At 38.0% G+C, this 13,727-nt stretch overlaps 1 protein-coding gene across 1 annotated transcript; it reads right to left on the bottom strand.

Moving 5' to 3' along the window:
- Positions 1-1,467: 1,467 nt before the first annotated feature.
- On the bottom strand, positions 1,468-3,952 carry LOC145015657 (transcription factor RF2b-like). Its single transcript, XM_078974127.1, has 4 exons — positions 3,364-3,952; positions 2,663-2,795; positions 2,497-2,581; positions 1,468-2,061 (listed from the first exon to the last, which is right to left on the bottom strand). The coding sequence occupies exons 1-4, from the start codon at positions 3,870-3,872 to the stop codon at positions 1,730-1,732; spliced, it is 1,059 nt and encodes a 352-aa protein (XP_078830253.1). The 5' UTR covers positions 3,873-3,952; the 3' UTR covers positions 1,468-1,729.
- Positions 3,953-13,727: the final 9,775 nt, after the last annotated feature.

The raw sequence follows: 13,727 nt of genomic DNA, 5'->3' as shown, positions 1-13,727 counted from the left end.
AGGTATGCATTTATCCCACTTAAATAAAAACTTTAGTCAAAGTATATATAAATCATTATTTAAGTTGCAAATTAACAGATTTTTTATGGCTTTGTCAAATTTTTATCTTAAAATTTTGTTTTAAACATTAAATCTAACAATTGTTTGAAACTTTAAAAATGATATTATCTTTTATTCTTTTTGTTCAATATATTTCTTGAATTCTCACTTTGCAAGTTCAAAATTTTGTAAAATGAATTAAGAGAAAATTGTTCGAAAATTGTTCTTTATATCAAACTTACTGGACATAATTAAGCATTAAAAAATACCAAGTCAGGAAAAAGTCTTTTCTCTCTCACGAACATTAATGATCACGAATTGTATTTTTTTTTTTTTCTCTTTTTCTTTTTTATATGAATTTTGATAACCTGACATTTGAAGGGCCCAATTTTCTCTGTTTCCCCGGGACTATTATCGGTTTATAATTTGGATCTTGATTTGGTGTTTGAAGGGAATTTGGATGTTTAATTTTCGGCAACACACTTTCAATTAATTATATTATTAGAACATTACACACACACAACCACATACACAAAGATACTCTGCTCCTTGAACGTTGCTAATGCAAGACATACTTATGTACTTTCCTTAATTCATTAATTATAGAACCATTCTTTCATTTTTTTCATTACAACGAAAAATATCAATTGTACTTTCATCTCTTTGACATTTTTATAGTTAAATTGTGTAACTGAAGGGTGCCATTATGTACACATTAATAAAAATATGTCGCTATTTATTGCATGTAGCTCTATATTTCATAATTGTTATAGTTAGCCAAATGAACGAATGCATCTTTATGGAGAGAGTTTGTCCTGATTTAGGTTTGTGTTCAGGTTTTTGTTCTTCGAATTGTCATTACTAATTTTATGTTATATATGAAACATGGGAATTAGGTTGGTGAAACAATTCAAAGAGCTTCAGCACAATTTATAACCCAGTGACGAAGAGATAAACCAATTTACAAAAAAATATGATTATTTTCACAAATTGTGTCGGCTTTGATAAACTTGTTACATAACTTTCTTTTTAACTTATAACAAATAGTTTGTACATTAAATAGAACCAACTAAAATTTACAAAATTAAAAAATAAAAATCTTAAAATAATCGCATAAGTGAAAAAGAATTTAAACGTGAAGCAAAATATGGTTAATATACTCTAAGAGTAATAAATTTATCCGGTAGTTACATACATTTAGATTTAGTTTTTAAATAATATTTTGTTCATAAATATCTTTTTTTATTTTATTAATACTTACGAACCTAATAGTTACATGTAAAATATCTACATGCCGTTTCCATTTATATGTTGTACGCGTTAACACTTTTTGACTTTGGGTGGGACCACAAGATGAATATAAATGACTTAACATAGTACAAGTTTCAATGAACGAAAAAAAAAAAAAAAAAAAAAAAAAAAACACAATAAATAAATTCAGTTAAATGAATTAACACAAAACAATGGTGAGAGTTGAATGAATAACAACAGACACTACACAACGACGCAAATTCTCCAACACCCGATTTTAACACAACACCAAAGAACTTGGTGAAGAACTTGTTAAATCCTAAAACCCTAATTAATCATGTGAAAATTAAATAAATAAAATTTTGAAAGAAAATGGTTTTTGTGGAGACTAAAACGACACATGTCAATCTATAAACAATTTAAAAAATAAAGTTGAGATTTAAAACGTACTGCTGCTTTCACTAGCAGAGATCGAAGGCCCTTCGGTTTTGACAAGATGAGAACCGTTTCGGTTACTGATGTCAAGCCCTTGGAACCGCCCAAGTGGATCCTGTTGCAATGTGTTTGAGAGGGCACCGCCATGGGTGGCGGCAAGTAGCGGGTGGTGGTGGTGGTATTTTTGTGGGTCGGGTTGGTTTTGGTTTGTGAAGAAGTTTGGTTGGTTATAAGGAACATGATGCATCCCTAGATTGTATCCGTCTGAACAGCTTGCTATTTCTCCGGTTGCAACTCTCAGCCTTTCCACTTCCTGCTTCAGTGCCTCATTCAGAGCTGTGTTTTAGAAATAATTCATAAAAATTGATCACTCAATCTGTTAAAATTTGGCTAAATTTCAAAAGAAGTAATTGTCCACATTAATTGGAAAAGAAAGAGTGGGATTTATGATTATCAAAGGAGTCCAAGTTTTGGTTCCAAAGTGGTCCAATCAAATGTGCTTTATTTCATTCTTACTTTCTTTCTTATTTTGTTTCAAAGCACCCAATTGTGTGAGTAAGATTTGAAGGTATGAGTTTATTTAAGGGTGGCTTTAGAGATTAGTCTATATGATTGTAATAATTTACCATAAATAAATTCGGGATGGCTTGAGAGATTAGTATATGTGATTGTAACAATTTATCATATAGTGAATTTTTCTCTGGTTACCGAGTTTCCACGTATATTCTTGTGTTTATTTTTCTTGTTGGGTGGTATTTCTTGGAAACTTACCATCACGTAACTGAGCTTGTTGTTCCATAGCCTGTAATCGGAGCTTAAGCTCGGTGTTTTCAGATGAAAGGCCGGTTGTATCTCTCTGTAAAAGGAAAAATATAAGTCCAAAAAAGTTAAAGTAAATCGAGTATTAGAAAGATTGTGAAAGTGTCAAAAGAATGACCTGAAACAGAGTTAACTGAGCTGAAAGGGTGGTTGCTTCTGTTTGTAGGGTCTGAACTTTTCTCTCAAGTTCCGATATATAGCGTGCTTTCCTCTCTTTCGATCGAGCAGCAGATTGTCGATTCGCTAAAATCCTGTATGCTACAAAGCATAAGATGATCTGACATTCTCAAACCCAACATATTAGCTCACTTTTTAATTACGATTACTCATAGATTATCATTTAAATTTGAAATCCTGTTTGTAATATGTTGTTGTTACGAGATTTCTTGGTTATTATGCACTTTCTCAATACAGTGAATCATGCTTTATGTTTCAAAAAGTTGTGACATTAAAGTAGATCAAGTCCATTTACAAAAATATATATATATATATATATATATATATATATATATATATATATATATATATATATATATATATATATATATATATAAAGGCACATTAAATATAAATATCTTAAAGATCTTTATAATTCCTAACAGAAAAATTAAAATCGAAATCAAGCAGAGAGCAATACTAATACGAAATTAGAGAATTCGATTGCAATCTACAGTGATGGAATTCAAGTTATTCTCTCTAAAGATTTGGAAATGATCTGATGAATAATTCCATAAAATTAAAGAATTTTCAGAAAAAAAAAAAAAAAAAAAAAAAAAAAAAAAAAAAAACGAAAATTAAGATATAAAAAATGATACTTACCTCTTAGCGCGTTTAGGATCAATAGTCCACAATTCAGCAAGCTTATCAGGAGCCATTGCTTTCTTAGCTTCAATACTTTCACTATAAAGACTGGAACTATCCATTGAATTGCTATGCCGATGTCGAGGTCTGGAACTGCTCTTTTCACCGTCACCATTGTTATCCTCCGAAGCTCCACCACCACCACCGGAATTGCTGATCCGACCGATGTCTAGACCACCTCCGCCGCTGCCGCCGCCGTCAGTCAAGTTGGATCCGAGCTTCTCAATGTCCATATAAGTACAAAACAAATCGTCCTCAGATCCAAGCTCTTCGAAGCTTCCAGAGGGTGCATCGAAGGTGTCTGATACCAGATCTAGGTCGTCCGGTAGCCGGAAGTTGACCTCGGAGTGTGCTCGGCGGTGGTGAGATGCCCTGAACGGAAATGGAGCCGCATTCATTGGATTTGGATTTGGATTTGGATTGGGATTGGGATTGGGATTGGGAATGGGATTTGATGGATCTTGCATTGCGTAATGCGTATGATGTTCACTTGCTCTCTGACCAAAAAGAAAAAGGAGTGTGTGTTTAGTTATCTGTATTTATTAAAGGGAAAAACCGTATAACTGTTTTCTGGGTGCAATGTATGCATCTCGTGGACTATTTTGGGTCAAACCTATCGTTATCTGTTGAGTCTGCTTTGATTCGTTTCCAAACGGGTCGGGTTGGGTTTCTCGGATATTGATCCTTTTTTGTTATTATAAGTTGATAAATAATAGCAAACTAGAGGAAATTTGTGCATGTATAACCAGGGATAATGTCGTAAAAAGATTTAAGTTTTGTCGAAAATATCGGTTTCATAATCTAGCAGACTTTTGATTCGTTTATACCACAAACTTGTTATTTTTTTTGTCCGTTTTGTTCTTTTTACCTGTAATAGCAGGTTTTCTGGTTATCATTAAATATTATTTGCGAAAAAACTCTTAAGTTTACACATATTTTGTAAAAAAAAAACCCTTCAAATTATAAATCTTAATAATGGTTTGAAATATGTTGTTAAGGATTTTCAAATTCGTATTGATGAACACAGAGTAACATCGCTTCCTATAAAGAACGAATGTAAAAAAATCATGCATAGTAAAGTTAACATATTTCTATAGAGACCTATCTTGGACTGTTTTTCTATCAAAACAAACTTGTGTAGTTGCGGTATTAACATTCATTATTCCTTATATCTGATTTATAGTAACTCTATATAAGATATTTGACATGTGTTCATTGAGTGTGAAGTGACGTCCCAAATTCGTTTTAAGATAAATTGTTGGTGTAATATATACTTATCAAATCTTATTCTTATCTATAATTTACATGATTTTTTTATTCGTTGTATATATTCATGGCTTGTAAAGGAGTTTTGGATGTGATAATAGTCGTGGTGGCATTATTTCTATACAATTATTTTTTTAAAGAAAAATAAGAATATTCTATATGGTTAAAAAGTTTGTGTTTTAAAAATAACAATATATCATATTTTTTTTATAAAAATAAATATAGTTGTATTAGTTATTATTTCTAAAACACAAACACAAACCTTTTAAACGTATAAAATATAAATATATTTGTCTAATTTATTATACAATATAATTATTTGTATAAAAAATATGATATATTATTATTTCTGAAATACAAACCTTTTAAACATATAAAATATTTTTATTTTCCTTTTAAATAAATGAATTGAATGTAATTGATGACATAGTATTATTTAGATCTTTAACTATTTTAGCATATATATATAGCGGTGTAATTAGTTGTTAACTAACATATGTTTTTTTTTATTTTTGCTTAGAAATGTTTAAGTATTAATTAAAGAATATATTCAGATTTTGATAAAACTAAATAATTTCTAAAATTTAAATATTAAAAGTTTATATCGAACCAATAAAAAATTACCAAACTTAAAGGTAAAAATATGTTTCGGTTTTACTTTCAAAATATAAGTAGGTAAAATTTTTATTGGTTTTATATAAAAACTTGATATTTAAATTAAAAAAAAATGTTTAGTTTTATAAAATTTTGAATATATGTTTATATTTTATATGTCTATAATCTTAAGGGTTTTTTTTTTCAAAACATTTGTAAACTTAAGAGTTTTTTGGAAAATGATATTTCATATTAACCTAGAAACCTGCAAAACAGGTAAAAATAGTAAAACTGGCAAAAAATGACAAGTTTGCAGCATAAACAAATCAAAATTTCGTTAGAGTGTAAAATCGACATTTTCGCCCAAACTTGTGGCTTTTTATGGCGTAAGGTGAGGTTGCATCCTCAGTTACACGTAACCACCATCTCAATAAATGGTGATAGTCTAGTGACATAGATTGCGCTACATAATTAAATAAAAAATCATTTTTTTTAACAAATCGATTTTTACCTACAAATACAAACTTATTTGACATATATTTTCACGCTACAAATATCATATGTTCTATATATATATATATATATATATATATATATATATATATATATATATATATATATATATATATATATATATATATATATATTCCACACAATAAATGATGAACAATTTGTCATCTTCATCTTCATCGGATGATGATCATACATTTTTTCACTCATTCTCGAAAACGACAGTCATCATATTTGATCAAGATGGTGAAAGCTCAAACACCATCAAGAAGACTAAAACATCAATTAACAGGGATCGTACGACTGCACACACACACACACACTTCTATTACACTATTATTGTTAGAAATCGGGGATGAAAAGATTGTTTGGATTCTCTAAAAGCCGTGGTTTCACTATCAAAATGAAGTACTTCGAGGGTAAAGATTGAACACTCGGATAAAATTCAGAGATTTTGAATTGAGAGAATGTATGTGAATTTTTCTTGAAGATGTACCATAAAATGACCAAAAAATAGGTATAAGATCTATGTCTTAAACTGTCACAAGATAGTTTTAAACTATCACAAAATAGCCAAAAACTGTCATAAAAGTGGGTTTTAGGACAAGAGTCAAAATGGGTCAATTTTCTAAAAATTCTGATTTATGATATATTTTAATCAAAGGAACATGACCCAATAAATGACAGTGTACTTTGAATCTTATTCAAACTCAAAGAAGTGTGCACTCCACAACTGCCTTACTTGTTTACTGTTTTTCATGATTGTATTTGGAAACATCCCAAAAATACGGTCCAAAAATTTCGTTTACTGTTTACTTGTTTACTATTTGTCATGATGATATTTAAACCATAAATATCATCATCAAGTAAACATCATAAGCCATGTATCTCAAGAACATCATATCAACTGTCAAAGTGTCAAAATATCATATCAAATAACATAGTAAAATATCCCAGGCTAGAAATTGCGGTGTGTGCTATGCGATCATCCCGAGTCATTCCCTTTTCTAGCAGAAGTACCTAAAACCAAAAGTGAAAACTGTAAGCACGGAGCTTAGTGAGCTCCCCCAAACTACCACATAACATATAACATATAACATACACTTTAGGACTCCGCCGAGCAGCATCAGGACGAACCCAATATCGAGCTTACTAGCATCAGACCACGTCTGGCATCGGGCCCCGCCCGACATCGGGCTTGCCCTGACACACACACAACATATCATATATCATAAACACATAACATAAACACATAATATAAGCATATAACATACATGGGGCTTACCCCAACATCGGACCTAGGCCCGTAACACATAACACATAACATGCATGAATCACTAAGACATCAAGCGTACATATACACTTCTAGGGATCGCCTCGGTATCGGACCGAAGTCCGGTTTATGCTAACATACATAAACAGGTAGGCATTGGTGCCTTCGACCCGTTCCTACTAAAGGAAAACTCACCTCTCAAACTGGATGCTGAACTCGTGCGTGAGGAATCTCCGATGGCTGCTCTAACGACTCTCCATCTACAGTTACAAAATTTAGTCAAAAACTGAAAATCTATCTAAGGGTAAAATGACCATTTTACCCTTGGTCAAAGTAAACGCTCTGGTCAAAGTCAACATTATGGGTTGATCAACTCACAGAGTCAATTCCTTTCAACTCGTCAAGCTCTTTAACTCAAAAATCCTGGAATTGCGACTCCACTCGCCGAGTCGTTCCTCCAACTCTTCGAGTCCTATCGAGTTGCTCATAGTTGCGACTTGGCGAATCAACTCGTCGAGTCCCTCTACAAACTCGCCGAGTTCTACCTTAAACTGGAACGACTCGTCGAGTTCCCTTATGGACTTGACAAGCCCCCCTGTTTGTTTGGCCATCTTAACAGATTAAGCCCCTATTCTCTTGATCCAAAGTCCATACTTCGCTTGTTCACTGGAAATGATCTTATAGCCCTTCTTGAAGGGTTTAGCTAAAACCCTAATTCTTTTAGGACATAGATCTTATCCTTAATATCACAAACAAAAGCATGAAAACCTAGATCTAGGGCCTAGATGCGAGTTAATCACGTAAAGTCTTGAACTTGCTTCCATACATGGCCTTTTAGGGCTAAAAAGGCCATATAAATGCTTAAAAGCTTGCATGGGGATTCCATGGTCTTGAAGTTTGCACCTTTATGCCATGGAACCCCTCCTAGATCCCAAATCTGAAATATAAGTCACTTGGGACGTCCAAATCCCAAAGACCAAGGTTCTTGAACCAAAAGTCTCATAAAATGGAAGTAAATAGATCTAAGAAAAGATTGATCAAGTTAGAGACTTGATTACCAGAAAATGTAGCAAAAGCACTGTAGCTTCAGGATCTACTCTTTCCCTCTTGAGCCCTCTATCTTCTTCTTCTTTCACAAGCTTCAAAAGTGCACAAAGATCACTCAAAATGGCTCACACACTCAAAGAAAGCTCTAGGGTTTTGTGGATTAGGTTTTAGGACAAGGAGGATGGAAATAAGGCCAAGGGGTGCGGGTTAAGGAGCTTAAATAGGGTGCAAAACCCTGAGATTAGGGTTTCACTCTAGCTGAGCTACTCATCGAGTCGAGGGCTCTTGACTCTTCAAGCAGGAAGCTCAAACCCCGCGCAAAATCTGCCCTCCACTCGACGAGTTAGGACCACCAACTCGTCGAGTTCCTATGTCAAAATAAATAAATAAATAAATAAGTTAAATGTGTACCATGAACTAGGAATTACAATTCTCCCTCACTTGTCTTAGAGTTCGTCCTCGAAGTCTGCTGCATTTGGAAACAACTCCGGGCAGTGCTCCATCATCTCCTCATCAAGATTCCATGTCCACTCTGAACCCTTACGGTGTTGCCACTGCACCTTCACTATCTCAACCCTCTTGTTCCTCAGATCGTTCTTCTTGCGATCCAAAATCACCACCGGTCTCTCAATGTAATTCAAGCTTTCATCAACCTAAGTATCTTCTAAGGGCACAACCGCTATGCCATCCACTAAGCATTTCCATAGTTGGGAAGCATGGAAAGTGTTGTGGATCTAGCTAAGCTCTGCTGGAAGATCCAATCGATATGCTACCTTGTCCACCCGAGCTATAACTCTGAAGGGCCGTTATACCTAGGGCCCAACTTGTCCCGCTTTTGGAACCGTATGTCACCTTTCCAAGGTAATACCTTCAGGAGGACCATGTCTCCCACCTGAAACTCCAAGTCTAAATGCTGCTTATCGATATAACTCTGAGCAGTCTGGAGCCTACTCCGGACAGGCTGGATCCGCTCGGTGGTCTTGAGTACTACCTCAGTACTCTCAATGGCCCTCTGACCAACCTCACCCCAACATATTGGGGTCCTACACTTCCTCCCATAGAACATCTCGAAGGGAGGTCGGTCCATGTTGGCGTGGTAGATGTTTTTATACAAAAATTCTACTAATGGAAGATACATATCCCAACTGCCACCAAAATCCAAAACATATACACGAAGCATGTCCTCGAGAGTCTGAATTGTCCACTTGCTCTTTCTATCTGTCTGGTAGTGGAAAGTTGTGCTGAAGTGGAGACAGGTACCCATCTCGTCGTGGAACTGCTTCAAAAATCTGGAAGTAAAATGGATATCTCGATCTGACACCACCGAGACAGACACTCCATGTTGTTCCACCACCTCTCGCACATAAATCTTGGCCAGCTTCTCGGATGATATGCTCTCTTGGATTGCGATAAAGTGAGCGCTCTTCGTCAACCGGTCCACAATGACCCATATCGAATTAACCCCATGTGTGGTCCTGGGAAGCTTAGTGATGAAATCCATAGTAATGTCCTCCCACTTCCACATAAGGATGTCTAACGACTGCACCTCGTCGTGAGGCCTCTAGTCCTCCACCGTGACCTTCCTGCATGCCAAACATCTCTCTACGTACCAGGTTACATCCCACTTCATGCAAGGTCACCAGTAATCAGGTCGAAGATCTATATACATCTTTATCGCCCCAAGATGGATAGAGAACCTGGACTTGTACGTCTCATCCATCAATATCTGACGTACTCCACCCCAATACAGTACCCAGAACCTCCCATGTAGGGTTAACAACCCACGACTATCGTAATCAAAGGAGGCCACCAGGTCTATGATCCGCTCGCACTTACGACGCTCGTCCTTCAAGTCCTCAACCTACGCCTCTCAGATATGCTCCAGCAATGGGGTAATCATTATCATCCTCAGACAGATGTCTTGAATCAGGGTCGCTACCATCGTGTGGCTCAGGGCATCAGCCACCACATTGGCCTTTCCTGGGTATTTGAGGATCTCACAATCATAGTCCTTCACTACATCTAACCACTGACGCTGCCTCATGTTCAGATTCGGCTGATCCATGAGGTACATCAAAATTTGGTGGTCCGTGTAAATGGTACAACGAACCCCGTAGAGGTAATGCCGCCAAATTTTGAGGGCGAACACCATAACCCTCAGCTCTAAATCATGCGTTGGATAGTTCGCCTTGTGAGGCTTCAACAACCTCGAAGCATAAGCTATCACTTGACCCCGCTGCATCAAAATTTCTCCCATGCCTGTGATCGAAGCATCACAGTAAACTACGAAGTTATCAACTCCCTCTGGCAAGGTCAGAATCGGGCGTCTTGCATAACCGCTGTCTGAGGGTCTCGAAGGCTGCCTGCTGCTTAGGCCCCTAATAGAAAACCATCGACTTCTTGGTCAATCGAGTCAAAGGAACTGCGATCTTGGAGAAGTCCTAAATAAATCTTAGGTAATATCCTGCCAGACCCAGGAAACTCTGAATCTCAGTTGGAGACCTCGGAATCTCCCACTTCATCACAGCCTCTATCTTGGTCGGATCGACATGTATACCCTTCTAATTGATAAGATGCTCAAGAAACTGCACCTCACATAACCGGAACTCACATTTGGAGAACTTCACAAAAAGTCTCTCCCTCCTCAGCGTCTCCGTCACATCCCTCAAGTGCTCCTCATGCTTCTCTTGAGTCTTGGAGTAAACCAAGATGTCATCAATAAAGACTATTACAGACCAATCCAACATCGGTCTACACACGTGGTTCATGAGGTCCATGAACGCGGTTGGAGCATTGGTGAGCCTAAACGGCATCACCACAAACTCATAATGACCATAGCAAGCCCTAAAAGCTGTCTTTTGCACATCATCATCCTTGAATCGCATCTAGTGATACCCTGACCGTAGATCAATCTTGGAGAACCAAGATGCTTCCTGAAGCTGGTCAAACAAATCATCTATCCTCGGAAGTGGGTAACGGTTCTTCACCGTGACCTTGTCCAGCTCCCATTAGTCTATACACATGCGATGTGACCCACCCTTCTTCTTCACAAACAGGATCGAGACTCCCTATGGCGAACTGCTCGGCCTTATAAAACCCTTGTCTAGAAGCTCTTGCAGCTGTGTAGAAAACTCCTACATCTCGGGAGGAGCCAACCGATATGGTGTCTTGGCTATCAGATCCGTACCAGGGACTAGTTCAATCCTAAACTTCACCTGTCTCTCCGGAGGTACCCCAGGTAAATCCTCCAGGAATACGTCTGAGTACTTTCGTACTATCGGTACATCATCAACTGTCACCTAACGTTATCCCAACTATCCATGACATAGGCAACATATCCTACACAACCCTGTTGAAGGTGGCGCCTCGCCCTCGCCACTGAAAAGAAAACTGGTCCGTGCTATGGTCTCTCGCCCTGGATCATTACCCCTCCCCCACTAGGAGTGCGAACCCTCACTAGAAGCTGCTCCCAGTCAATCACTACCCCATTGGGGCTCAACCAATCTATACCTACTATAACCTTATTCCCACACAGGGGAATAGGAACCAGGTCTACTGAAAGCTGTTGATCGAATAACTGTAGTGTACATCCTTTGTGAAGCCTCGTAACCCTAAAGGTCTTGTCATCTGCTATCTCCACATCCAATGGTAAATCCTGCTCCCCTGGAGCTCCTACAAATCGCTTGCTCAATGCGAGCGACACAAAAGATCAGGTGGTACCCGAATCAAACAGTACCAAAGCTAATATGCCGTTCACTAAGAACAATGTTATAACAAAACATGTAAACATAATTAACAATCAATATCGATAAAGAGATAGGAGAAAGATACATACCCGTCACCACGTCAGGAGCTGCTTGTTCCTCCTCTGTAGTAAGCTGGAAATCCCTGCTACGCACTGTAGGCGTCTCAGTCCAGCCCTGGCGGCCATCTGTAATCCTCAATGTGGAAGGAGAAGGTGTTGCCACCTTCCCTGCTGCGGCTAAACTCGGGCACTGGGATCGCTTGTGTCCCCTCTGATTGCAATGAAATAAAATCAGATCTGATGTTGTCATGGTAATGGTAGTGGCTGTGCAATCTTGGCTTACATGACCAGTTCGACTGCACTTGTAGCAGCCCAAACTCACTGCCTTGAACGTTCCCTTGTGCATCTTGTTGCATTTTCCACAACGGTCGTGGCTTTGTTGGCTCTGAGATCTGTGATCTGATACCTTGGGCTTCTTGCCCAAACTCCCTGGCTGATCCCCCACTCGTTTCCTCTTCCTCTCCATTTCTAAATCCAGCTCTCTCTCTCTCTCTCTCTCTCACCCTAGTAATCATGTGCTCCAGCATCTTGCAGTTGGAGCGGCTCATAAATTGGCGGATATCACTACCCAACATCTCATGATACCGTTCCTTTTTCATCTCCTCGTCTACCACGTACTATGGAACGAGAAGGGCCCTTTCCCCAAATTTGGTGGTGATCTCTGCCACTATCTCTGTCGTCTTCTCAAGATCCTAAAACTCTATGGCAAGCTGTTGCACCTCTATCACAAGGGCAAACTCAGCCCTGAACCTGGCCGTAATGTTACTCAAATTCATAACATCATGAGTTGCATTAGCACCCAATGCATGTCTGACCTCCTCCCACCAGTCACATGCCTTGTCCTTCAGAAGACAGGATGCAAGTCGAACCTTGTCCCCCTCGGGAAATCTAATGGTGCGAAACTCGTTGGCGAGATCTACCAACCATTTGGTACTCACAATGGGGTCCTGATCCCCATGATATTCAGGAGCTCCACAAGCCCTGAACTCCCTGAAAGTCAGTGTGCGCAACCCTATCATGGTTGCCACCTTAGTGCGGAAAGCACTTAACCTCTCATCTAAAAGCTCTAAAATACCCTCCTTGATCGTGACAAAGATCACAGGAGTTTGATCCAGGATACTGCGCGTGATCTAAGAGGAGATGAACTCCCTAGTCTGGTCGTCTAGATGCACGGCTCCTGAGTCTGAGCCTGCTCCCTCACCGGCGCCTGAACGGCCAATTGGTCTAGGACATATAACGACCATTCTTAAAAACACATCATAACAAGCATCAAAGTACTAAAAATCCTCGAGGGATCATATATATACTACAAGTTCCTTGGATTCATCTTAGCCTTCCTTGACTTGAGTACAAATCCTCTGCTTTTAGTAGTACTTACCCATACTACCTTCCACATCTATCCGTACTTTCCTCAAGAACTGCCTTGACTTCACTAAGTCCCTTATAATCCTAATGCTTCACATGCTACTCTCATCCTAGGCTAGCCCTAGGGTAATCATCATCCCACTCTCCGCCATCAGCTGCATATGAAGTCCCTGCTATCTTCCCCTAACTAGCTCGCGAATACTATTACATGTCACTAAGACTAGATAATTCTTCGAATGAGAGATCCTACCCTACAATGGTTGGACTCAAACAAGAGCTGGGAAAAATGGAGCTAGACCTAATCTTCTGAAATTATTTAGTCCTCGCAATATGTAACTTAACATATTTGTATATTATTTAGTAAAAGACAGCTAGAACTCCTAAAACCACAAAGCAAGCAACATTCGAGCATTGTGTACACATAACCAAGCATGTTCTAATCAGGCCATCATATCGACTAAT

This window comes from Lactuca saligna, chromosome 9 (assembly GCF_052625555.1).
Source record: "Lactuca saligna cultivar CGN05327 chromosome 9, ASM5262555v1, whole genome shotgun sequence".
Lineage (NCBI taxonomy): Eukaryota > Viridiplantae > Streptophyta > Magnoliopsida > Asterales > Asteraceae > Lactuca > Lactuca saligna.
Note: the sequence above shows the minus strand (reverse complement) of the source record. Positions and strands in the feature narration are given on the sequence as shown.